The sequence below is a fragment of the Ipomoea triloba genome, chromosome 1 (assembly GCF_003576645.1).
Source record: "Ipomoea triloba cultivar NCNSP0323 chromosome 1, ASM357664v1".
Lineage (NCBI taxonomy): Eukaryota > Viridiplantae > Streptophyta > Magnoliopsida > Solanales > Convolvulaceae > Ipomoea > Ipomoea triloba.
Genome location: NC_044916.1, coordinates 23,025,918 through 23,053,032, shown reverse-complemented (window position 1 = coordinate 23,053,032; position 27,115 = coordinate 23,025,918). Strand labels below are relative to the sequence as shown.

The following is a 27,115-nucleotide window of genomic DNA, read 5'->3' as shown; positions in this document are numbered from 1 at the left end:
GAACCCCCCCCCCCCCCACCCTCCTTCCCCCAAGTTTGGGGTATTCCTCTCCGGAATCGCAGAGCTTTTTTACGTGTAAAGATTGGGTAATGATAACCTTAGCTTGGCCTTAAAACACTCAGCTCACACAACCATATGGCATGTGGGTGATGGCTTTAGCTCTAGCACAACTTGGCAGGTGTGTTGCGTTATGAAATTCTGTTCCTTATGAGTATGAATTCTATACATGCAACAAATTAGTAATTGTGTCTTATGTTATGAATTTTTGTCTTTGTGTTGTGAAATTTTGTACCTATAAACACAAATTATGTACCTAAATCATATTTGAAAGGGAAAATTGTAATTTATGCCTCTTCATAATATGTCAATTATCAATGTCACCCTTGAATTGTTAGTGGTATAAATGTTTCCCCTCAATTTTCAAAATGGTACATATATTGCCTCTCCTGTACAGTATGGGAGGGGCAATATATATACCATTTTGAAAATTGAGGGGCAACATTTACACTTGGGAAATGCAATATATGTATCGTTTTAAAAATTGAGGGGCAACATTTACATCACTAATAATTCATGAGTGACATTGATAATTGACATATTATGAAGGAACATAAATTACAATTTTCTCTATTTAAAAAATAAGTAAATATATAACATGTGTATGTGTCTTATGTTATGAAATTCTGTATCTTAGGAGTATGAATTATGTACCTCGTTGTTTCAATCCAGCTGGGTCCATAATGCTGTGTTATGTGTCTTGTGTTGTGATTTTTATGTTTTGTGTTATGAAATTTTGTACCTTACAAGTATGAATTCTGTACCTTATTGTTTCCATTCATGATCCATAATGTTATGTAAACCATGGTGCATGATATAAATTGCGTATTTATCTATTATAGCACAAAAGGTAACTTTTGCGGCACATTTTATTATCCAATTCATTCCAAGTATTAGTTTGTTGCCAAAATTACTCCAAAACTCAATTTTATAATGTCTGTAGTCCAATAAAATATTATTAAAGTTAATATAAAGAAAAAAAAATTCATTAAAAAACTTCTTGAAAATTATATAAAAGATATGTACCTATTAAATTTTTTTTATGTTGTTACTAAAAACATACGTAGTAATCCGTATAAATTAAGCAAAATATGAAAAATAAAAAGAAATAGAAAGTAAAATATTGGGAAAAAAAACCGCTAATACAGAATAATTAAAATTCTTTTCCAATGAAATTATTTAAACTTCATTGTTTAGTTGGACAACTCCCTCTAACCGTACCATTCAATTAAAATTTCTATGCCCCCCTCCCCCTCCTCTGATCCCTCTATGAATATAATTGGAATTCCACAGTACGTACGTGGATGGAAAAAGGAAAAAAGAGGGAATTAATTAACAAATTTGCTCATTATTATTATTATTATTATTATTATTATTATTGCTATTGTTATTGTTATTGTTATTGTTATTGTTATTGTTACTACTATTACACAAGGATATTTTAGTCTTTATTTTACTTCTTCTCTTCTCAATTCAATAATTACAATATTCCTACTTACCAAACCATAGAATTTCTCGGGGGCTCATTTTACTGGGAAAGTCTCTGTCCAACCGTCCAAACGGGGTGTCCATCTTTATGGGTGAGGTATTGGCCAAATAAGAATAATAAAAATCTATTGGGCTAAGGAAAGAATGAAGCATGAAGCAAAATAATATAAGATATGTTGTCGTGGGATTCAAACGTAATCTACAATTTCAAGTATAACAACACAAGTTCTAGACAACCAAGCCACTCAAGATCTTGTATACTAAAAGGCAGGAAGCTCCACTTATGCATGTGAGTGTGCTGTAAGCAAAGTAGTGGGGGATATGTGTGTGGCCAAGAATGAAAGCTACTCGTCCATTTGTCAACCATCCGTGACTCATCCAACAATATAAATAGGGTGTCTTCCATCCCCTTAAAAATCATCCCTTGGCTCACCAAACCCTTTCTGTTCCATTGTTTGAGTCGTTTTCTCTCTCTTGTCGACACTTAGGGTTCGATTCCTAGGGATAACATTATTATTTATATTTCATTATTAGGGCTATAGCTTGCATTACTTATTATTCTTAATCCATTATTTGGATTATAGCTTGCATTATTTATTTATTATTTGGATCGCCGTTTTGAGCCAGTATCTCGACTTTGTACTTAATTCTTTTGGACCTAGAACCCCAAACTAATAATATTATAATTTTCCTACCCTCATTTTATTTATGATGGAGCGGATTCTAATAAAACTATCAATTCTCACATTATTTTTTTCTTGCAAAATTATAATTTTCTTTCCTAATTCTTTTCTACCAACCAAACATCTCGTTAATGTTTCATAGCGATGCATAAGGAATTACGGAGTACAAAATCTAGTATTCAGAAAAGTAATAGTACTCCGTATTTTCTTTCAGAAAATGAAAGGTGGGCCCATTGAGAAGACTGCTTGGCCCCCTTTTCACAGCTCGAAGTGACAAAATTAAAGGCAGCAGTGAATGCATTATTATGGGTGTACAAATCCAGATGGGCATAGGGTTTTTTTTTTTTTTTTTTAGAGAATAAAACAAGGGGTGTTTTAAGTTAGACTACGGGCTAGGGCATATGCTCGCCATTTGCAACACTTATATTATACTTATATTTATTTAAGGGATAAACTACAAATAAATCACCGTACCATTTAAGAACAAACAATTAGACCATCGAACTCGAATAACTCCCAATTAAGTCACCAAATTCGAAAAACAAAGCAATTAAGTCACTTAAACTCAAAAAAAGAGCAATTAACTCATTTTAAAAATTCGTCGCAACAATTTCCGTCAACAGGCGACCATTTCCGGCGAGGGCGACAAGAAATGGTCGCCCAAGGAGAAGGCGACTAGATCTTGGTTGCCTTCCCGGCGAGGGCAACTATTTCATCTAGTCACCCTCGGCAGATATGGCGTCGTCGCCGGTCGTCAGAAATGGTCGCCTGTTAACGAAAATTGTCGCCGGTGTCAGAAATTGTCGCGGAAATTTTAGAAATGGGTTAATTAATTTCTCTTTTTTCGGGTTTCAGTCGGTTAATTTCTTTGTTGTTCCGAGTTTGGTGGCTTAATTAAGGGTTATTTGAGTTCGATAGCCTAATTGCTTGTTCCCAAATAGTACGATGTCTTATTTGTAGTTTATCTCTTTATTTAAAATGTCAAACACACCAAAATATTTTAATGATGGAATAAAGATATGGGTCCAAACCTTTTTAATTGATCTAACACTACATTCATCCCCAACTAAAAATTAAAATTGTTACAAAAAATATGCGTCTATTATTTTATATTATATATTCTCAGAATTTATATAGTGTGTATGAAATAGTACAAGTTTCTTCCAATTTAGGGAGAGAAAGTTATCTTTACTCTCTTTCTAGAGGTGAAGAATTTTTAGAACATCTCTCTTCAATTCAGGTGGCCTTCAGGCCCATCGGAAAGGGTATGTAAAATTTGTGGCATATATATGCCAAGAGTCTTGATTATTTAAGAATGATCTAGGTGTTAATTAAATTGTTAAGTAACATACTCGGTGAAGTGCTTAACATTTCCTAAATGAACACTCACTGAATTAGTTCCAGAATTATCAGAATATAATAGTTTGCGCAATTAAAAGGCATTCAACCAAAGAAAACAGTAACGAACGCTCATGATTTGGTAACCCAGTTCGAAGTATTCGTACTCATACATCTGGGTGTGGAGGGGGAGGGGGGGGGGCATTCCATTGAAAAGACTGTCCAATTTACCATTAAACTCATAAAATAGATTCAACGAATCAACAAGAAGAGTACGAAGAACTAAATTGACAATCACAAAGGACCTAGCTTGATTGAGTTCTCGGTTTGGTGAACTGGCTTGCTATCTCCCGATCTTCAGAATTGAGACTCCTCCGCAATTGCAGCTTACTTTGACTTCCCTCAATTCCATGTGGATTATCCACCCTTGACGGCCTTGACCAATAAAGGTTGACATGATTGACTTGATATGATTTCTAATCAGCTCCAGTGAACATGATCAAGTTCTCAGTTTAGCTTGAAAGGATTTATGAGTGTATTAGCTTCTCTCTATAAATTCTCTATACACTTCAAGACGAATAAGATCGCCCTTATATAGATGATCTCCGTAAATTGCTCTGAAGCTGTAATTGCCTTGAACTAATCTTTGAACAATCTTCGAGCTGGTTCAGTCTTCATTCTTCAAGTCTGGGAAGTGAACTACTTCTTGCTATTATAGATTCTAGTTTAGACACTAACTTGCTTACTTAATACAATGACTGAACTAAATATTGAACAACTCTTTTGTTCCATAAAACGTTAACATATAGAGAATTGAAGTAAAAAGAATATCTTTATAACATCTTTTTTGTAACAATCATTTTATTTCCCTCCCAAAACGTTGAATCCCCAACCCTAAGGCCCCCCACGCCCGGCCTCACAAAGCATTTGGGAGGATATAAATCATGGTAACTCAACTGAACATAGAGGCTAGACCTTTGTAATAATCATTTTATTAACGTAAGGGTGAATGCCCACTATTTTCTTTTGCTTTTAAAAGTTGTTAGTTTGCTACCCTTACCGGTTGAAAATGAGGCTTTCTCTCTTTAACAGGGCGTTTGGTTGGGAGGAATGAATTATGAGGAAAAAGAATTGTAATTCGGTGGAATTGCAATTTAACGAATAAAGTAGGAATTGAAATTACAGTGTTTGGTATGCAGGAATAGTAGTACATGGAATTGAAAGGTAAGAAACGATAGAATGACTAAAATGCCCTTATGTAGTGTAGTAGTAGTAGTAGTAGTAGTAGTAGTAGTAATAATAATAATAATAATAATTCTTTCAAATAATAATAATAATAATAATATTATTATTATTATTATTATTATTAATTCTTTCAAAAATAATAATAAGTATAATAATAATAATAATAAAATTATTTTTTCAAAAAAAGTATGAGAGGAGGGGCAAAATTGTCTTTACACTAACAAAATTACCCATCCTCTCCATTGAATTGCAATTCCTCATTTGGAGGGAATTGCAATTCTCTCTAACCAAACAGTGTAATTCGACAATTCATTGAATTGCAATTCCTTTACACCCAAATCCATCCAAACCAAACACCTCATAACTGTTGTTGGCCAAAAGTTTTTATAGCCTTAGAGGAGGCACTGGTTTCGGAATTGTTGAATATTTACCATATCAGAGTGGCTTTTAACTTGGCTCCAAAATTGATAAATACATATATGAATAACTTTTATACATTCTCAATCACTCGAAAAGAATAAGTCTATCCCTTAAGCTAGATTCACTTTCCTTATATATTATGAAATTAGATTTCTAATTGACAAAAACTTTCATAAACGTGAGAATTATTTGTTCCACCTCTTAAATTCTCAATAAAATTTGATCTTAGCTATCAAACACCCTCTAAATTCAAATTGTTAGGTTAGTGCAAGTTTGTAAGTGATCAAATTAGCACGTATGCATATTCTAACTAAAAATATGAACTCAATAAACATTAAATAAGTCTAATAAGTACGGAAAATTAACTAGCATAAGGCCAAAAATGTGCCTACAAGAGTTGTTTGCAACAATAATAAAAAATTTTCTATAATTTTTTATAAATATGTGTGAAAATAAAAAGATAAAAATCAAAAGTATATGAGTATTTATGAATATTTTGAAATGTACCGTAAAATTTGATAGGAATAGAAAAAAAGTTTGTCTAGTTTAGACAGAGAAAGAAAGCTTGTAGAGAAAGTTAAAAAAGTTTGGGGTTGGAGGGTTTGATTTCAACAATTTATATTTGTAAAAGAAAAGCCTACAAATCTTATTATGATAGAGTCTATAAAAGTTAATAAGTTTTTGAATATTGCCAAAGACCTTGTGGTCAAGTGGCACTCGGTGTACACTCCTATGTGGAAGGGAGTGAGTTCGAGCCTCAGTGGAGGTTACAATACTACAATGTAACTGAGTTCGTTTTTGAATTTACCAGTAAAGACTTTTAGGGGGTGTATTCAATCAATATTTTTATATACTTTTAAAGACTTTAAAAGTGATGGATTTTAAATGACTCCGTACTCTTTCCAAACTTTCATAGAATCTTTTAAACTTTCATACCTCCTAATGGGGTGTTTGGTTGGTGGAATTACAATTACATTCCCACCTAATTCCGAAAGCAACTAAATTCCACGGATTTTAGGAAGAAAAAATATAAAATTGAGACAAAATTATCCCTTCCTTTTTGTTAACCTAAAATTGATATCTGACATTCCCTTCTAGATTATAGTATGTATTATTCTTCGACTACTATCAACAAAGAACTTCATTCCTGAGCAATAATCATTTTAGGCCAACCTTTGATGGTTTTATGATTTTTTTTTTTTATGTGAGCTTATGAAGCTTAACATTTTATAAAGTATTTACATGAAAATTAATTTCAATATGTCTAGTTCGAGAGATACGGTTGATGAGTGATATTTTAATTTAATATGTTATATTTTTTTTTATGTTTAAATATGCAAATGGGTCCAAGATCTACTTGTCATTTATCATTTAATAATAACAATAACAATAACAATAACAATAACAATAACAATAATGGACATTTTGGACTTTATACTACTTATTCCCTTTCAATTACCTTGTATACCAAACATTGGAATTGAAATTCCCAGTAATTTTATTCCTGCCAACCTAACACTGGAATTTAAACTCCACTTTATTCCCACATTATTCTTTTTCCATGGAATTACAATTCCTTTCCCACTTAATTCTTTCCCTCCAACCAAACGCCCCGTAAAAGTCTGTATGACAAATATTTATAAACTTTTAACAACTTTTTCATATATAAAAGTCTACAAAAGTTATTAAAATTCTAAATTATTGAAAACACCCTTACATACAACTCATTACTCTCCTCCAGTGCCCAAAATGCATAATTTTCAGGGTCAATTAAACCCTCAAACTTGTCAAATTGAGTCAATCAAACCCTAAAACAGGCAAATGACCTGTTGGTCATTTGTATCAGTCCGGTGACCGGCGACAACTTTTGGCGTCCGGCGAAAATTTTCGGCGACCCGTGACGATTGAGTCGCTGGTCGCCTTCGTTGGAGAAGGTGACCAAAAGGTCGCCTTCTCCAGGCGAAGGCGACCATTTTTCTGGTTGCCTTCTCCGGCGACTTGCTAGAGAAGGCGACCTTTTTGTCGCTTTCTCCGGCGACTCGCCGGAGAAAGCGAACCGGTGCCTTTTTCCAGCTATTTATTACCGGTAAGGTAAATTTGATGTATTTGACTCAATTTGGCATGTTTGAGGGTTTAATTAACCCTTTTAAAAGTTTAAGGACCTAATTGACTTTTTGTTTAAAGTTTAGAAGTCTATTTGACCAATTTTCCCTAATTTTCACCAACTCTAATTTTTCTTTTACTCTTTCCTTAGTGACTATCTCCCATTTATAATTACTATAAAGTAGATGAGGATTGTTCAAAAATTTAAAACTATTTTCTTTTTTTTTTCATAACTTGAAAAATTCAACTTAACACAAATACATATATTAATTTAATAATCCACATGTGGCTACATAAACTTAAAAATAATGATACTATAATTCTGCTACGAATAACAATTAATAATAGACGTATGATTACATAAAATAAAAAATAGTTGTATTTAAAACTTTATTAATGTTGCGAACAATATGTGTAAAAATAAAAAGATAAAAATACAAAGTATAAGAATATGTATGAAAGTTATGAAACGTACCGTAAAATTTGACAGAAATAGATGAAAAGTTTGTCAGGTTCAAACAAAGAAAAAAAAGTTTGTAGTGAAAGTTGCAAAGTTTGGGTTGGAATGTCGAATTTCATCTATTTATATTTGTGAAGAAAAAGTCTATAGAAATACTAATCTGGTATATACGTATAGTCTATAAAAGTTAATAAGATTAATTTTGAATACCAGTAGACTTTTAAAGATTCCATATAAGTCTTAATCGAATACCAATATATTTTTAAAAGATTTTTTAAAAGTCTGAATCGAATACCGACTGATTTTTAAAAAATCTTTAAAAGTCGAAATCGAATACCACCAAACTTTTAAAGTCTTTAAAAATTTATAAAAATCTTGATTGATTGCACCCTTTAAATACTCTATAAAAGTTTGAATCGAATACCAGTATACTTTCAAAAACTCTTTAAAAGTATGAATCATCAAACTTAATTTTAAAAACTCTTTTAAAGATTCTTTAAAAGTCTATACCGATAATACCAATATACTTTTAAAAACTCTTTTAAAAATTCTTTAAAAGTCTATACCGAATATCATCAAACTTTTAAAGTCGTTAAAAGTTTTTAAAAGTTTTGATTGAATACACCTCTTAGTTGATTGGTTAAGAAAAGTGGAAATCTATAATCTAACAAATGACAAAAAGAAAAAAAGAATTGTTCCAAAAATATATCAACATCATTCCATAGCGTGGCAATATAAAATGAATGAAATTGATAACCCCGAATTGAAGTATGTCGCATGTCTTGTTTATAAAAGTAGCTTTTGTTGCTTAGATAGGTGAGTTTGTACAAAATATATAGTAAATGAACACGGACAGTATTTTTCTTTTCTTCATGCACAAATTAAAAGGAACGTGAATGTAGTGACTTAATTTTCAAAATCTGAGTTTTAAACCCAACGAGAAGAAAGAGGAATTCAAGTTTTGTATACTCACATTTTTCTTTAATTCGATTCACTACCCCCAAAGGTGTTAGTAGTGTTGTAGCGTCAGTCTCTCAGGATAAAACAAATTACGACTTTAAGTTTGAGCGTTCAAATGAAAGGTCCGACGAATTGAAGAAGAACACGAGACGAGCATTCAGTACACTTTACAGAATTGTTGACAGAATATTTTTGAAGAAAAGAGTTGAGGAAGGTTTTTATAAAAGATGAGGAAATTAATAGCATTAACAATTGAAATAAATTCAACTTTGTAACCTTCATAACTGACAACTTAATCTAAAGTTTAAGATAGCTATTACGGTCTTTAATTCTTTAAATATAAATTGGAATTAATTCAAAATTAATTCGTATGAATCATAATTAACAACTTTCAGAATGGTACATTGAAGAGTAGTTCGAGCAATACCCACGAATGATAATTCGTGCAGTTAGTTGCCTAAAGGTTACGAATGGTCAACCATTCGGTCAAACCGAATAGTCACCATAACCGAGCCATCCGAATGGTAAGGTTTACGCTTCAGATTTAGTACTCGAACAGTGGCTCTGAGTTGGAAAACTATACGAAAATTTGGCATAACTTAGCCCGCAAGGCCAGCCAATTTTCTGGACAACATTCGTGCCCAGGTACATGAGTCAAGCCTTTTTCAAACTCATTTTGGGATTTGATTTGCACCCCCATATGCGCGAGAGAGAGTCTCTATGCTATATAATTCAATATGCCTTTAAAAGGTTCTTGTATATATAGTGGTGCAAACCCACTATCCAGCCAAACCAATGTGGGACAAGTGCTTTTACAAAATCTTTTCACCTTCATTTTCTAACTCAAATGGGTATACTTTGAGGATCAATTTATCATTCACCAATTATCCTTTTTGAGCGTACAATATATCAATCTCTTAATCTCACTACGAAGAACATAATTCACTTTGACCCGATCCAAATTAGAAGTAGATTCAACATATATTTGTACCACAAAATAGCCACTTAAATGTCATTTTAAGCTAAAATTTCAACAGTACTCACCTGAACCCTCCCCTATATATAGATTAAGGTGGGAACATTATATGCTCCCAAATAAAAAGTGATGAGGACGGATATTACCCATCTATTTAAGTAGATCAACGATTGAGGGTTACTGAAAAATAAGGAAAAATAGGTGGGTTATTATTATTATTATTATTATTATTATAATAATTATTATTATTATTTTATAAATATTACAAACTTGAAAGCTTGCAAGGATATAAAATTATTGATCATTTTTTTTTATTTAAACCCTAAACCATTGATGAACCCAAGTAAAAACTAAAATTAAAATTCATCGTAGATGTTGACCTAGGGGAGACCAATGACTTTGAAGCAAAGGATAAAGCGAAAAAAATGCAATGTAATTTTGGTAATTATTTCAAATTTTAAAGCGCACTATGTTAAACTATAAGTGTATCTAATGATAAAAAAAAGGAATGCATTCAAGAGGTTGCACTTTATATCATACGCTTTGTAGTATTGTTTGTTGCACGTTACAATTTTTTTCGACGTACTTTAAAATTTGAGACATTTATCAAATACCACCATATAGTTTCCTATGCTTTAGAGCCTGTGGTCATCCCCAGATCGACAGCTATAGGATGAGTAATCAGTTTCGTGTGTGTGTGTAAGATTTATGGTATTCAATATTTAAAATTTTAAATTACGGTTTATTAATATTATATGTTTAAATATTTTAGAGAAAATTTGTTTCAAATAATCTAACGATCCGTTTGAAAACTTGAAAAATATTTTTTGAATAACGATTTCAAGAGAATAACTTATTTTTTAGAAAATATTTTAATTTAATGGTGTTTTTCTAAAAGTAAGAAAACTAATTTTTTTGTTTGGTTTATTATCTATTTAAAAATGAACATATTATTTGTTAAAAGTAATAAAAATAATGATAATAATAATTATTATTATTATTATTATTATTATATTATTATTATTATATTATTATTATTATTATTATTATTATTATTATAAGTAGTGGTGGTGGTGTGGTGGTGATGGTAACAATAATAATTCTGAAACTAGCTTGAAAAGAAACCAGAGAAATGAAAATGTCTTCCGACTACAAAAATTAAGAAAATATTTTTCACCAAATTAAACATTTTTCCTTTGACCATAATATTTACTTTTGACTCTATTTTCTTTGAATACCCAAATACGAAAAAATCTAGAATTTCCAAACGGACCATAAGATTACTAATAATGTATTAATGTAATGTTGCATATTGGAATGTTACACCACAACATGTGTTCGCCTCATGTTATTTGAAATTTTAAGAGATGGGTAATGGTGTATAGTGCATTTATTCCCACTTTTTACTCCATTTTCTACTTCATAATAAGGTATCATGATCTGATTGATCTTAGAAAATATTAGGCCACTTTTCTTATTTATTTACTTTTCTTACCCAATAAAATTTAGAGAAAATTGCCATTTTGGTCTACTGACTATAGGGGTCCTGTTAATTTCAGTCCACGACTTTCAAAATTGTTAATTGCATACCAGGACTATTCAATTTTTATCAATTTTGGTCACTCCGGCCAAATTGGCGGCCAAATGTCGCCGGAAAGTCCAAAACCCTAAAATAATGAGGGTATTTTAGTCATTTCACGCTTCTTTATTCTTCTCCGGCGAGCTTCTTCTTCTCCGGCGAGCTACCATATTATTTCCGGCCACCAAATGACTCCGCCAAGCCGGTTTCGAAATCTCGATTCAAGAGGTTCTTCGATCGGCCGTTTCCAAGCGTTCTGCAGAATTCATCTACGTCGGAGAAGCTCAACGCGGCCGTCGTGGCTGGTGTAGAGTTGCCGTACGCAACCGCTGCAATTGTTTCAACGGCAACGGCGACGACAGTTCCGATGACGAGTTCGATTTCTCTACCTTTGGCTTCGCCGATTCTCTCTCAATCGGAGGCAGACCCAGGTGAGAAAGAAGGAAAAGCGAGAGCAGGAATGGGACGTGTTTCCGAAGCGGTGCAGCGTCATCCTAGAGGCCTCGACGTGCTCCGACGAAAGCTGCAGATTCTTCTGGAGCTCGTCGATCACAGCGCGGCCGCTAGCGTGGATGCAGAAGTGTTCGAAGGCCTGTTTGAAGTTCGGAATATAGGGTTTCCATTTGGGATTGAAGATTTTACGGCCGATTAGGGTGAAGAGGAAGAGGATCTGCTCCGATATAGGGTGTGAAATGACCAAAATGCCCTCGTTATTTTAAGGTTTAGGAAATTCCGGTGAGATTTGGCTGGCAATTTGGCCAGATTGTCCAAAATTGACAGAAATTGAATAGTCAGGGTATGCAATTAACACTTTTGAAAGTCATGGACTGAAATTAAGAGGACCCCAATAGTCAGTAGACTAAAATGACAATTTTCTCTAAAATTTATACACCTAATGAGAATTATTTATCGTTTTCCTTAAAAGAATGTTATATGTTTATCACATAAGTTGTTTCTCTTATCATGAGAAATCTAATTCCAATGGGTCGTCTTAAGTTATTTAAAATTGGAAAATGCTTTTTCCGTTCTTAAATTTTGCCTCTCGATGTGGCTTCAATGGATGCCCATAAATTAACTAACTCAATCACTAATTAAAAAGAGATTTTTTTCTATTGCAGAGTGTAGCGCTTAAACCCACCCCTCCAATGTGAGGGTGCAACCAGATGTCACTAGACCACAAAGTCTTTGGCGGTTATTATTGTTGTTATTGTTATATATTGTTATTATTATTAATTAATTAATTAATTAATTAATCAATCGAGTATAAAGTAAAATATATAATATTGGGATATATATATATAAAATATATCTTCCATCAAACATGTTAATATTGTACCCCTCAATTTTAATTAATCAAGTAAGATTTGAACATTTCTCAAGAAATTTGACATTCCTATTAATTTAACATTATCTAAAATAATTTGACATTTCTCATGATAAAATGCATCTTTTATGTTATTATATTTACATTTTAAAAATCTCTCTCTTTTTGGTATATGACATTCGATATCTTGAATTCACCTCAAATTATACCTACTTGTAGTCTTGTAGAGCTCCTTCAATAACTATTATTTTATTGAAGATTTAAAAGACTTGACACCTAATTTCAAAAAAATAATGATAATGAACGAACCCCTTCAAACTCGTATACAATATTCATTAAACATGCAGGAAAGGATTCATTCAGGCAGTTGTATGTTCGGTGATCACATTTACTATCCCTCACCCACTCTTCTCTCTTCCCTAATAAATACTCTTCAATTCCAACTATTATATTCACTAGTCACTACTGTCTTCTTCCTCTTTTTTTTTTTTTTTTTTTTTGAATACTACTAACTCTATTATCAGCAATGGCCGCCGGAGAACAGTGCCTTCTTTCCACGGAGATAGTGAACCGGGGCGTGGAGTCCTCCGGCCCCGACGCCGGTTCGCTGACGTTCTCCGTCAGGGTTCGGCGGCGGCTCCCGGATTTCCTGGCGTCGGTGAACCTCAAGTACGTGAAACTAGGGTACCATTATCTGATAAGCCACGCGCTGTACGTGGCCGCCGTGCCGCTCCTGGTGGCGGCGGCGCTCAGCGCGGAGGTGGGCCGCGAAGAGGCGTGGAGGAAGATCTGGGATAGCGCCGTCGCCACGTATGATTTGGCTACGCTCTTGTCTTTTCTTGGCGTTGTGGTGCTCACTGTTTGTGCCTACTTCATGTCCAAGCCTAAACCTATTTATCTTCTTGATTTTGCATGCTTCAAACCAAGTGATGATTTCAAGGTAAGACTTCACCATTTTTTTTAATTTAAATTATCTAATCATTTTGAAGATCTAAATTGTAATGCAAAGTAAAGTAGCTTTGGACAAGGTACACACACCTCTTTGCATGGACCACGATCCAAAACGACGTGATTGAATTTTATGAGTTAAAATAATGTACAGTATGAGTTAGAATAATGTACATTATGAGTTAGAATAATATACATTATGTGTTAGAATAATGAAATTTCTAGGATAATATAATATACTTTATGAGTTAGAATAATGTACATTATGCTTTAAAATAATGTATATTATGAGTTATAAAAATGTATATTAGAGTAGATCACGTGAAAAAAAAATGTACAAAACGACATTCTTTTTGGACCGTGGTCCACACCACGCAATAATTATTGGTAAATGAATATAATTATTTACCAATATGCTTACTAAAGTTGAGATAACTCGGAAGTTTATTAATTCATCATCTGTAGTCAATGAATATAAATTTAAAAATAAAATGTGATATATATTTTAGTAAAATGACAAACTATATTTAAGCTTCCGGAAAAATTGTTTAGGGTTGACCCTGGCTGAACCTAAGTCAATCACATGATCTAGAGAGATCAAGCTAGCTTTCTAAAAAATTTGCCTAAAGCAATCATTATCCGTCATGGTCGATACAGTTGTATAGACCACAAATAATAAAAAATATATTATTTTGTATACTATCGAATAATGTATATTCAATATACACATAATATACTTTTAATATTTTAAAAATTTATCTTGTATTTAGGAACAATACATTATTTGAGTACTAGAAGTACATTATTTTGTATAATGTACATTCAGTATACAAATAATGTACTTTTAATATATTAAAGATGTACATTTTTATGGTCCACATAAAAATCAACCATACTCAAATCGATCCTTTTTTGGCACCAAGTTGGTGAAATTAAGGGGCAAATTAAGAAAGTAGTTTTGAACTCCTTGTCTCTTTTAAGAGAAGAGAGTGTAGAACTACTTGTGCCAATCAAGCTAATTATAATTTTAGACCCTGTTTGGTAAATGGCTGTTGGCTGATTGGGTTGGCTGTTTGGGTTAGAAGGTATGATTTGTTAATAACATTGGCTGATTGTAGAAAGTTGTTTAGTAAAATTAGCTGTTAGCATCAGCTGCTTGATATAATTTCTTTTCTCAAAAACTAATTGAAAAGGCTGCTTTGAGTAGCATTTTGAATATTAGTATTTTGGAGTTAAAAGGAGACATTGAGTACATGATAGTACATGTACGTACTAGGTAGTAGCTAGGATGTTTGGTTTTGGCTTACTCCGATAGATCCATCCATATGACTCATGTGTGTTCTTGGTCTTATCAAAGGTGACAAAGGAACAATTCATCAACATGGCCCGGAGTTCTGGAAAATTCGAGGAGTCCACCTTGGAATTCAAGAAAAGGGTGCTGGAATCCTCCGGCATCGGAGACGAAACCTACGTCCCCAAGTCAATCGGGTCGGCGGAGAACACCGCGACCATGAAAGAAGGCCGAGCGGAGGCGTCGACGGTGATGTTCGGCGCTCTAGACGAGCTGTTCCAGAAGACCAAAATCCGGCCTAAAGACGTCGGAGTTCTAGTGGTGAACTGCAGCGTTTTCAACCCCACGCCCTCGCTCTCCGCCATGATTATTAACCACTACAAGCTGAGGGGAAACATCCTGAGCTTCAACCTCGGCGGAATGGGGTGCAGCGCGGGGATCATAGCGCTGGATTTGGCCCGTGACATGCTCCAAGCTAATCCCAATAACTATGCGTTGGTTGTTAGCACTGAAATGGTGAGCTTTAATTGGTACTCCGGTAAGGACCGCTCGATGCTCATCCCTAACTGCTTCTTCCGCATGGGCTGCTCCGCCCTGCTCCTCTCCAACCGCCGCCGCGACTACGGCCGCGCCAAGTACCGCCTCGAGCACATTGTTCGGACTCACAAAGCCGCCGACGACCGCTCCTTCAGGTACCTTCCATCATATCAATTCCTTACTTTCAATTTCTAAAATCTGTTTAATTTGATGATTGTCCATGCATGCAACATGTTTCACATAATCGTGTTTTGTGCTTCACTTTAATGTGTATGATGCAAATTAAGTGTGTGTATTTAATATTTGAATAATAATATTTACACTGCACTCACTATTTTATAGTAACTTGAATAATTATATTCATATATATATATATATATATATATATATATATATATATATATATATATATATATATATGCACCTGGCCCGTTAGTCTTGAGGATGTGATGTGTACTTGAAAATAACTGTGGTTGGTGATACGATCAATGAAAACAAAAGTTGTTGAAACAATTTATTCAAGATTGCCACTCACCCAATGCCAACCACCTTATTATCATTATTGTTAGTATCATAATTAATGAATATCGTACTGATTTTACAATGAGTTATTGTTAGTATCATAATTAATGAGTGTCATACTGATTTTGCTATGAGCTATAACTTTAAAAAATGTGATGATATATACAAAAATAATAAAATTATGTTTTCGTTGTGAGCTGACGTAGTTATAAATATTTGATCCTTTAATGAGTAGGGCTATCTATCAAGAAGAGGATGATGAAGGCAAGAAGGGTTTGAAGATCAGCAAAGACTTAGTCCGAGTAGGGGGAGAGGCACTGAAGACCAACATAACCACACTGGGCCCACTAGTCTTACCGGTGTCGGAGCAGCTCATCTTCTTTGCAACGCTGGTGTGGGGCCACCTGTTTGGCTCCTCCTCGCGGCGGCCGTACATACCGGACTACAAGCTGGCCTTCGACCACTTCTGCGTCTACGCGCCCAGCAAGGTGGTTCTGGACGAGCTGCAGGCCAACATGGGGCTGAGGGACAGCGACATGGAGCCCAGTCGCGCCACGTTGCATCGCTTCGGCAACACTTCCAGTAGCAGCATATGGTACGAGCTGGCGTACCTAGAGGCCAAGGGGAAGGTGGGCGGCGGCGACCGCCTCTGGCAGATCGTGTTCGGGTCCGGTTTCAAGTGCAACAGCGCCGTGTGGCGGGCCGTGCGCCGCGTTAGGGTGCCCACTGCCAACCCCTGGCTCGATTGCGTCCACACCTATCCTCGGACCATCTAGCTAGGGTAAGCTACAATCCGAGGTCCTCTATATATAATGGTTTTGTTACCTCTAGTTCTAAACTTTCAAATTGATCACCTGTGATCCTTGAATTTTTAAATTTTTAACATCTATTGTCCAAGTTAACCACCCTTGTTCTTAACTATCAAATTTTAACCACTCATGGTCCTTCTAGGGGACTGCGACTAGTTAATTTTGAAAATTGAAGAACTATGGATGATTAATTTAGACCACGGATGGTAACAATTTGAAAGTCGAAAGACTACAAGTGGTCAATTTTAAAGTTTAAGACTAAACGTGACAAAACTACAATACTCGAAGGATCCATATGACATTAATTCATTAATTATTAATTAATTAGCACGTTCTAAGTAGGTTGTTAGTTTCAATTTCGCTGTGGGAAGTTTGTTTAATTAGCATTCATCATATTATTAATTATGAATTGTGTATGGGGCCATTTGGGTTTTGGGATTGATTAGGGATCGGATATGCAAATTGCAAATGCCCCGCCTTGAATTTTAGTATTCAGCAACATACAAGACAGGGGCAGGGGTTCGACCAACTTCGAAGGCGACCAGAAACAATGTCGAATTTAATCTCATTTTAAGAATGTTTGTATTTGTCATTATATTATATATATTGATTGCATTCGATCGGCATAAAATTTGTATGTCATTGTAATACTAGTTGTAAAATTATAATAATCATATAATTTTTTTAAAAAAGCTACATATAACAAAACATATTATTCATTATGACACACTCTGACCATAAAAAAAAAAAAAAAAAAAAAAAAAAAAGTCCATGGTTTATTAATTAATAACTAGTTTTTTTTTTTTTAAATAACACTTGAAACATACAGTATTATATATGTCCATGTTGAATGATTGAATTATGTTTTATTAATAATGAAATGCTTATACTTACTCCAGATAATAATTTAAGAGACTTTTTATTTGAAAAAATAGCTTAATGTATATTATACAGTTTATTATGACACACTATGACCATAAATAATGAAATGTTTATTTATTTATTTTTTTTGAAGATAAACGTAGCTATTCCATTAATTCATAACATAAAACGTTTACATCAATTATCAATGAAATGGTAAACCATTCCTTACAATCAGACATAGAAACAACTTTTCTAACTATGCTATAGAAAACTTGAATCGCAAACTGTTTCATAATTATGAAGCTATGTTCCTTCAGGCAGCTTAAAGCTTCTTCAAAAATCTGGGTCTTCGTCATCATTCTTTTTTGCTCGCCCAGGATAAGATTAACACTTGTCGAAACTAAACTAAACGATTTATGCTAATGAAAATGAAAAGCTCGTGAAAGTAACGAGAGGAAAAATGCTCGTGAAACTAACGAAAGGAAAACACAATAATAGAGAAAAAAAAAGTGGGTAAAGTCAAAGTATGGTTGGGAGTTCAAGACTACCAACACAAACCCCAATACCTACCTACTATTATTTTATTCAAAGGGAGAGAAAACGGAAGAAGAAGATCTGTGGCGGTGGTCGGAGGCGGACGGAACTGCGACGGTGGTTGGAGCAGAAGAAGAGCGAGAGCAAACATGGAAGGTGACCAAAACCGCCAGCTCAAAGCTCCATTAGAGCTCCGCCCGGAGGCCGGCGGTGAAAGCCGAAGTTGAGCAGCAGGGAAAGGCTTTTGTTTTAGAGAGAAAAGGGAGGCAACATTAGGGTTTAAATAATGAAATGTTTATATGTTCTCCTTATTGCATTATGTAAAGAAATGTAAGGGTAAATTAATTTCACCTATTGTCAGCCACTACCCGGAGGTAAACCAGGTTTGGTTGTCCATAAATGATTGACTCAAACCAAGAGGATTGAGATTTGAACTCATGACCTCGTGAAGCTCCTTATAGTACAATAAATAATAATAATAATAATAATAATAATAATAATACTAATAAATTCTCACTCAGTACAAATCTCAGCTTGGGGAGAAGGAAGCAACATAGTAATAATTTCTTCCTTATGTCATAATATTATTATTACTATTATTATTATTATCATCATCTACCGCCTGTCAAATTATTAAAAAGAAGAAAAAATATTTATGAAAAAAAAAAACTGAGGGGCAAACAAAAATTGGCAGGCTAAGATTTGATTATGAAGGGAAAAAAAGGGCCGTCAAAATCAATCTTCTCAGAGCTTAGGCAAGCCACTCCACATCCATTCCTTCAATTTCCTCAATGTCCATGCTGCAAACCATTTCAAGGATGAATAAAAGCAAGGTGATATATATAAAAGAAAATTTTAAGGTGTCTGATCAACACTGATATTATGTTGTACCTAGTAAAAATGGACATAGTAGCAAATTTTACTAGATAATGTCTAACACTTGTGATAACATCTGGATAATAGATTGTGTGCATTCATGTTGGTTCTCACATTCTCACCTAAATAGTGATTCTCATTTGATCATTAATCTATATATATATATATATATATATAGCATGAGATGCAATCACAAAAATAAACAAACAAATTGAATAGAAGTTGGAACAAGAACAAATAACAAAATGATAAGTGAAGCTTTCCAAGAATTGGGAATGTTATAACTTAATTGGTATGTATGCATGTATGTATGTAGATTGTAGAGTTGAGACTAGGAAAGAGGGAAAGGCAATCTTATTCCATTCTCATTCATTCCCACACTCAAATAAGTTTACCATTCCAATGCTTCACAAACCCTCCTTATGGCTATGGCTTTGCTAGTTTACTTTAACATGGTAATTTGAAAGCACTTATTAGGAAAGTTTTGACCTGAAAACAGCAGTTTAATCACAAGAACAGAGCATCCAGCTATACACCTTGCACAAGAGGGAGGGGGGTAGGTGGAGGGATGATGTGGGCCATGCCCTTTACTTTCCTGTTTCTTATCCGCCGCCCTAAAGGATCAATCCTGGCAAGACCCATATTTCTGATTCTAATATGTTGAGATGACAACATGATGTTGGTGGGGACTCTGTCTGGGCTTGCATCATTTTCAGACAGAAAATTAAGAACCCTCCAAACTCCATTAAAACCCATGTTTAAAGAATTAACAAACAACAATGACTCTGTCTAGCAATTACAAGTTTCTTGTTTTGAGAAACACTATGCAAAATCAATACAGTAAATATTGGCACCTATTAATCTAGTCTGAAATTAAACTTTTTACTATTATGAGTAAAGGTGTTTTAAGTGTGATTATTGGTGTGCTGTGGAGGAAAGTAAAATCATCTCATAGCAAGAAATATTTAAACACAATAATGATAAATAAATCCACATATCCATCTACTGAAACAAAGCCTATGAACAAAAAACATTTCTCATTTAAGTGAAACAAGCAAAAGAAAGGACAGATTTTTACCATGGCAAGCCAGGATCTTGCAAGTAAGCATCAGAATAGGCATCACTCAAGCAGTTTTCATTTGCGTTCAACCAGGCTGGAAACTCCATCACTTCATGAAATGGATAGCACCCATAATCTTCACCATTTTGCTCCTCACCAGGGCTGATTTCCATTGTCTTCAAGAATTTGAACCACCATGCAGAAGTGACGAAATTCAATGCGTCGTTCCACTCCATCTGGTGCTGCTCCCCAATGGACCTCATCTCAGCCATTTCCTTGTCATCCATCACTGGATGCAACCCTGAATCTGGTTCATTGATTAACCCAGTATTCACCTTGTCTACCATTGGACACACTCCTGATAATCCGGTACACTGGATATCCTCAATGGGAAAGTATGAAGATGATGGATAAATTGGAGGATTATTATTGCTAAAATAAGGTGTAGTGTCCAAATTGTTGAAATCATGCAAATTGAGATTCAAGCCTAAGGTTTGGTTTGGAAGTGGGAAATTGAGGCTTTCTTGAGGAAGCGGTGGAGCAACTGAAGAAATTGGGTAAGAGTAAGGATACTGAGGAGGACAAGATATTGGGAAGCAGGAAAAGTTATCCATGAAACTTGGAAAATTGTTGGAGGTGGGATTGGAAGCATATGTTCTTGGATTTCTCCGAGATTTTAACTTCCCTTCTTGTTCTAATGGTGTTTGTTGCGAGGTCTCTAACAACTCCCTCCCCAACTGTTGTTGCTTTTGTTGTTCATTTGCTTCTTGTTGTTTCATAGCGGCTCTATGAAACTTTAGCGCAGTCACAATCTCTCGTCGAGCCTCAGCCATATTCAGAAGCCTCTCTTGATAAGGCCTGCTAGTATGGAGTCTTCTCCGGACTTGCTTTTTATGCTTAGGTTGTTGTTGTTGAGGCACTGGCTGAGAGAATTGCGTCTCACTATTATAAGAGTCGCCAGGTTTAGCTGAATTTCGGGTTTGGCATGAGATCCCTCCATCTCCAACTAAATCATCAACATCTTTGGAATTCAAGGGATCTTTGGTTCGTGAAGAAGTAAGCTGTTTCACAAGGGTCCTAATATAGGCACCAGAAACATGGGGCTCTTCTTTTAGCTTTTCTACTTCCAATCCCACTTCATTTACTTGTTTTGAAGATCTTCCTCTCATCTTTTCTTCTTTTTTTTTTCTTTCTTTTTTTCAATTGTTTTTGGCAAATTTTGATCACTTTTAGACAGAAGTGAGAAGGTGGAATGTGGGAAGGAGGAAACACATGTGATTCAGACAGAGCCAAAGTACACTATGCAGACAGGGGCAGAGTTTGGGAAGGATTCATGGGTGATATAAATAGGCTAGCAAGTCTTAGGCCCTGTTTGGCACATGAGAACCAACATGTATGGAAACACAACTTCAGCCTTTAATTCCTTTCCCATTTGGTATGTTCATTCCATTCAAATTGTAATTAATATGGAATCACCACTTCATTTCATTCAAATTAGTTCTGTATAAATAATATGAATTCTCTTTTCCATTCCTACCCAAACTTCTTTGCATTTTCATGTGCTGCAACAGTATCAAACCGAGTCCTGGCCTGGGGTTTAAATTTATTTATTTTTTGGAATATCCTAGTTTAGGCATATCACTAGGTTGTTCCATTTTTTTATTACTAGCCTTAAATGGGTAGTTACCATCATTTCAGTTTCCTAAGTAACTGGTCCTAAGAGGAAAGTTGCTTCACAACCTTGTAAAACATGATGCATCTCATCCTCAAGGAATCTGTTAATTGCAGAACTAAACCTATCCCATGATTTCACTAGAGCCGTGTCTTAAACATGCAACCATATAAGCATAATTTTTCCTAAGGGGAGAATGATCAATAACTTAAAACTACTAGGAGATTTTAATCACATAAAATCTTTTCAGGGGTTAAAAACATCAGTGTAGGTAAATAAATTTTCACAGAATTCATGCAAGCAGTCATCACAAATTGTGTGGAACTGGAGATCGTGTGAATTTGATGTGACCTTTCAGACTGGTCATTGTTCATTTGGTTGAGAAAATCTTACAGCTGCATCCTTCATACAAGGAATCCAAAGAAGCCAGTAATTGATTAAACAGCTGGAAGACCTTAAATGCTCAACCTTCACAGCATAAGTTCGTGACTTTGTATGTGCCAAATAGTCCAAACTTTACACATCCAATAGGTACAAGATGAATTAAATGTCATCCATCAAGAAGCAAAACCATGCCCTCAGGTCACAAATTTTACCAGTGACAATTTTGATGGCATCCTAAGTTTTATAGAGGTGAGACAAGAAGAGCATATGATCTCAGGGGCATACTTAAGGTCTTACAGAACAGGAATTCATATTTGCATCCAATTCAGAACTATTTGGACCTTCTACAATGTCATGATTTTGAATATCCCTTAGAGATCTAAAATATCATTGTCCTCTGCTTGGTGTGAAAGGTTTAATACTGCATGAAGAAAAGAAAAATCCAGTCTAAACATTTTACTTATTGCAACTTAACTCTTTTAGTTACATACACAAATAACAGATATGTTGCCTTTTCACCATCAACAACAATACAAGTAATTTTATCTCAATTTTGTGCTTGTTAGAAGATTATCTCAGGAAGGGTTTAACTTTACAGTAGAACATTCAAAATCATACACTATTTGTGCAAGATTAATACAAAAATGAATACTATAGAGATAACATCAGAAAAAATGTGCAATCATGGGCAGTATATCATGACATACACCTCAGGTATGTTGAAAGACAATAAAATTTAATTCCATTGAATATATATACACATGTTGAAAACATTTCCCCCAATAAAACTTATTCAAAGAGAGCTGATTATTTAACTAACAAGAAATTTTTACAATATTCATATGTTTTCATAATTTTTTACAAAAAATACAAATGAGAAGGTATGTGGCAATGCCATTGAACAGATGTAGTGGTGTGGGTTGGTATATGGGGGTGAGAGTAGACAAACTGTGGAGGTAAAGTAAGTAATAATTGTAATGAATGTAATGATTGCGGGGGATAGATAGCTAGGAGTTGGGAGTACATGGTGGTAGTAAACTGTAAAAGTAAGTAGGTAGGTAGTGGTGAGTAGAAGGAAGTCGTGATTGTAAGAGAGTTAGTCATGATAGTGGGATAAATAGGTGGTGGCGAGTATAGATAAATAGCGGTGGGTAGGTAAGTAGGTTGGTAGGTGAAAGTAAGGGTAAATAAATAGGTGAGGTGAAACTTATGAGGTAATTATAATTTATAAGTGGAATTGTATATACTTGTTGTATTTGAAACATTTTTTTTTAGAGCTATTGACTCTATTACAATGCAGTATTTGTTCATAACTACTTTCTCAACCTACTGAAGCACAAAGAGTCAATACCGTCTCTACTGAGGCTTAAACTCACAACCTCCCATATGAGAGTGTAACTTGGTGCCACTAGACCACAAGGTCTTGGCTATTTGAAACATTTAAAAACATTAAAAATTTGTTTTCCAAAATCCAAATCCCTTTACTAAGTTGGAAAACAATGTTTTATATTTTCCATTTTCTAATTTGGAAATAGTTTATTTTGAACCAAAAAAAAAAAAAAAAACTATTTTCCATTTTTTCATAAAAAAAAAGAAGCTGGAAAATTCTCCATTAACTCAATATGCAATTTTATATGGTTTCTCCATCATTTTCTCCCAGCTTGCAAGTTTTAACTATAAGGGGCCAGGCTCTACAGACGTATTCGGCAAGGCAACAGAAACTGGCAGGAGAATCTCTATTACTTTTGTAACCTTCTTTGATTACAAATATATAGTATAAGACATAATTTCATTTAATAATATGACAATATCCATATTCCTTTTCAAATTTGTTAAGCATGATTAGAGCTTGTTATGGAACAGAGAATTTGGACCATTTATAAAGTCATTATATGCCTACTAAAGACAGAAACACTCCATACCTTGTCTTCTGTTGTTGCATTTTCTTCTTCCCTTCCATTGCTGATTCCGTCTTGAATGGTCTCTATTTAACTTCTAATGCTACTTGGACCTGCAATGGGCATGGCTCCTGAGTCTTCTTACCAGAACTCTGTACCAGCAAAGAAGAGTGGATTAGTGCTGTCCAAAACAATCCCTGGTCATTAAAAACATGAACGAGAAAACATTCAGGAGAAATTCCAAAATGTTATGTGTTCAAGATGATATTTATTGTGAATTTGTGATTTTAAAGTATCCATCCATTGCTTGTGAACAAAATATTCATTAACTTTGAAGTAAAATTTAATTGCACATGAAGGCTCACCAAACTGTGGTTCAAAATATACCAATTGGTGAAATTCTTACATGCTCAAGGAGTATGTTTTTACACTTCAGGAATAGGGTTTCCCATTTGTTAGCTCGGGAGTCCCTTTCTTTGTCTGATTGTAGGGAGTGGTTTGACCAACCCCCCCTCCCTAATGTTTTATCTTCGGATCTTTGTTAATGAATTTCCTAGTTTGATTTCAAAAAGAATAACGCATTCCACTTTTAAAAGAGCACGTAGCACTTAACTAAAGGTGAAATGTGAAGTGGTAAAGTTCTGCTCCAAGAGCACCTAAGTAATTTTCTACCAATTTGTTCAGGATAACATCCATTAGAGTAAATAATGCCATGTACACAGGGAACAAATATAGGAATTTGTCCAGGAATCAAAATTTGAATTTATTGAGCAACTGTGAGAGGAAACATGCACAAACCAGATACATAAAACACTTAAATCTTGATTAATATATTTGGACAGTGTGGCAAAACAGAAAAAGGTAAAGCCACTTTGAAATAGTAATAACCAGTTCACAGAATTTACTCAAATTAAGTAGCCTGTTACCAACTTATATTAAATCATTGATTCACTTGTAGAGATATAGAGAGTTGGTGAGTGTTTTTACTTTTCACAATATGCAAAATTTTTCCTGATTTGTATTCCAAGTAAGGTGAGGATAACTGTGAAGGTTGCTGCTATTGCTTTTGAAAGGTCCAATCAAGAGCCAGCACCAACAGAGCTCTTAATGGTATTCAACCTTTCAATAACTGCCTATGTTAAAGAAGCTGGGCAATAAATTATTGATGATTGCATTAATTACCCGATAAATATTAGTCAAAGATTACAGTTTCTAGAGATAGTAAAACTTCATTTATTAGCAGATTCATTCGTACTTCCAAGCATAATTCACTTTATTAATTATTTTATTTATCAAGTTTCTAAAATTATAAATAATACCAACATCATCAAGGAAATCAGGAAAAGACATAGTTTGAAAACCATGAACCATATACAGAGATCAGCAGAGTCCACAAGCATACCCTTCATTACAAGGAGACCTAAACACTTTTAAGCATTACTTAAGAAACAATTAACTGACTAAGTACCGTCTATAGGACATTGCACCATTGAATGCCATTTTGCATCAAAACCAATCTTAAAACTATCGGGAAAATAGGAATAGCCTAGAATTGCTCTACGATTTCTTCATTTATATGTTAATGACTGCCACGTTGTACTTGAAATAAAGAAAAGGAGCACTAACCAATCTCCTTTCCATTTAATTTTTCATAAGACTATGCTAGACGAACAAATAAGTGCAGTGTATCTAGGTAAACGATTCATGTGCTGGAATTTTCTATTCTCCACCGATATGCAACATAATGCATCAGAAAGTTCTTTCCTAGAATAGAATTGCGTCCCTTGATGTAATTATTTCACGGATAACTTGTAAGGTACAATGTTTTTCATAAGAGGAAAAGTCATTGCTTTCAAATTAATTATATAATTAGTTATCTTTAACATATACCTTAACATTCTTTTCTCATTTGCATAACAAAGTGTAACAACAATCTATTTTAATATTTGATTCTTCATAGATAAAACATCTCCATTTGTGAAGAAACAGACAAAAATCCTTAGAAACATCAATTGCATTGTTCTTTGTGGAAAGGGGGCAGCATGACAATAGTTTCACTGTCAGTAATTATCCAAGAATGCTTCACTTTCTACTTTTTATTTTAAAACTTGATGTTAAATTTACTTTAAAAACTAAAAGACACATATCCCAGCTCATGAATTTTGGTTAAAGAACTTTGAAGTTTATATTCACAAGTGCATCCTAATTTACCAACAACTCTGGTTAGACAACAAAGTCTGGGTAAAATTTATCAGAACTAGTGTCAATTTTTTACCATATTCAATAGCAAGGAAGTCTAACAAAGAATAACACTAGTAATATTGATGTTGGAAGTTGGAACTCCAAATATGTTTCAAATGGATTAGTTTATCCAAACTTTCTGACCAAAAATATGCATTGACACTCCAATTTCCAAGAATTCTTAAGACTTTCTAATAAAACCCACAGTTTACCAATCGAGTAATAAACAACATAAAGCTTTCAAGATCTAGGATTAGCAGGTAGAAATAAAATTACCCTTTCAAGGGAAAAAAAATTAAATAAAAAGGAACTAAACAAATCACCAAGAATTGGAAAGGGAATTGGATAAGAATGTGAAAGGAAGCACAGGACAGACATTTGGAAATTTCTAACTTTAAAAAAATGAGTAAATAATGTGAACAGAGCCACAGAGGCAGAGAAAGCAGACCTGAGTGGTTGAGTGAGTGGATTTTTGGATAACAGGAAACCTGATTCGACCAATCCTATTTCTTCCTCACAAAAGCTTGCCTGATCCACCCACCCCCACCCCACCCCACCCCAGGAATACTGCAGAAAGTCTTGATTGACGAATGCCACTCTTCCACCACCCAAGTCTCGATATTGGCTCCATTCACACCATGGTTTGTGAAAAAAACAATTCCTCAGTTTTATCCTTTCGATGATTACGCGATGAATGATCATTTCACTTGCGAGGTTAGCAGATGGAATCATGGAAGTAGTAGGTAGACTAACTGCTCTCTCCATAAAAGTTGGGACCATCTTCCTCCCAATTCTAACATCAGTAAAATTTGGCAAAAAAAAAAAACACCAGTAAAATTGGCAAAA

General features: G+C 34.3%; 2 protein-coding genes across 4 annotated transcripts; one reads left to right on the top strand and one right to left on the bottom strand.

Annotated features, from left to right (window-relative positions):
• The first annotated feature begins 13,141 nt into the window (after positions 1-13,141).
• LOC116016511 (3-ketoacyl-CoA synthase 10-like) lies at positions 13,142-17,371 on the top strand. The gene is made up of 3 exons (XM_031256821.1): positions 13,142-13,573; positions 14,939-15,564; positions 16,167-17,371. Exons 1-3 carry the CDS (start codon positions 13,160-13,162, stop codon positions 16,705-16,707), a joined length of 1,581 nt encoding a protein of 526 aa, XP_031112681.1. The 5' UTR covers positions 13,142-13,159; the 3' UTR covers positions 16,708-17,371.
• A 1,311-nt stretch (positions 17,372-18,682) lies between these two features.
• LOC116014026 lies at positions 18,683-26,811 on the bottom strand. 3 transcript variants are annotated; one of them, XM_031254013.1, is made up of 4 exons: positions 26,718-26,811; positions 24,053-24,180; positions 20,093-22,551; positions 18,683-18,938 (listed from the first exon to the last, which is right to left on the bottom strand). In XM_031254013.1, exons 3-4 carry the CDS (start codon positions 21,241-21,243, stop codon positions 18,890-18,892), a joined length of 1,200 nt encoding a protein of 399 aa, XP_031109873.1. In that variant the 5' UTR covers positions 21,244-22,551; positions 24,053-24,180; positions 26,718-26,811; the 3' UTR covers positions 18,683-18,889. The 3 variants fall into 3 exon arrangements, with proteins under 3 accessions (XP_031109873.1, XP_031109881.1, XP_031109888.1); XM_031254021.1 differs by lacking the exon at positions 26,718-26,811 and adding an exon at positions 26,593-26,650; XM_031254028.1 differs by lacking the exon at positions 18,683-18,938 and adding an exon at positions 19,611-19,709.
• Between the last annotated feature and the right edge of the window lie 304 nt (positions 26,812-27,115).

Bases quoted from the DNA above. Each gene is read 5' to 3' on its own strand.
- LOC116016511 (XM_031256821.1), top strand. From the start codon at position 13,160: ATGGCCGCCGGAGAACAGTGCCTTCTTTCCACGGAGATAGTGAACCGG. The intron at 13,574-14,938 runs GTAAGACTTCAC...GTCTTATCAAAG, and splicing joins AACCAAGTGATGATTTCAAG to GTGACAAAGGAACAATTCAT. The intron at 15,565-16,166 runs GTACCTTCCATC...TTTAATGAGTAG, and splicing joins GCCGACGACCGCTCCTTCAG to GGCTATCTATCAAGAAGAGG.
- LOC116014026 (XM_031254013.1), bottom strand. From the start codon at position 21,243: ATGAGAGGAAGATCTTCAAAACAAGTAAATGAAGTGGGATTGGAAGTA. The intron at 18,939-20,092 runs GTAAAAATCTGT...AATGGTTTGCAG, and splicing joins CAAGATCCTGGCTTGCCATG to CATGGACATTGAGGAAATTG.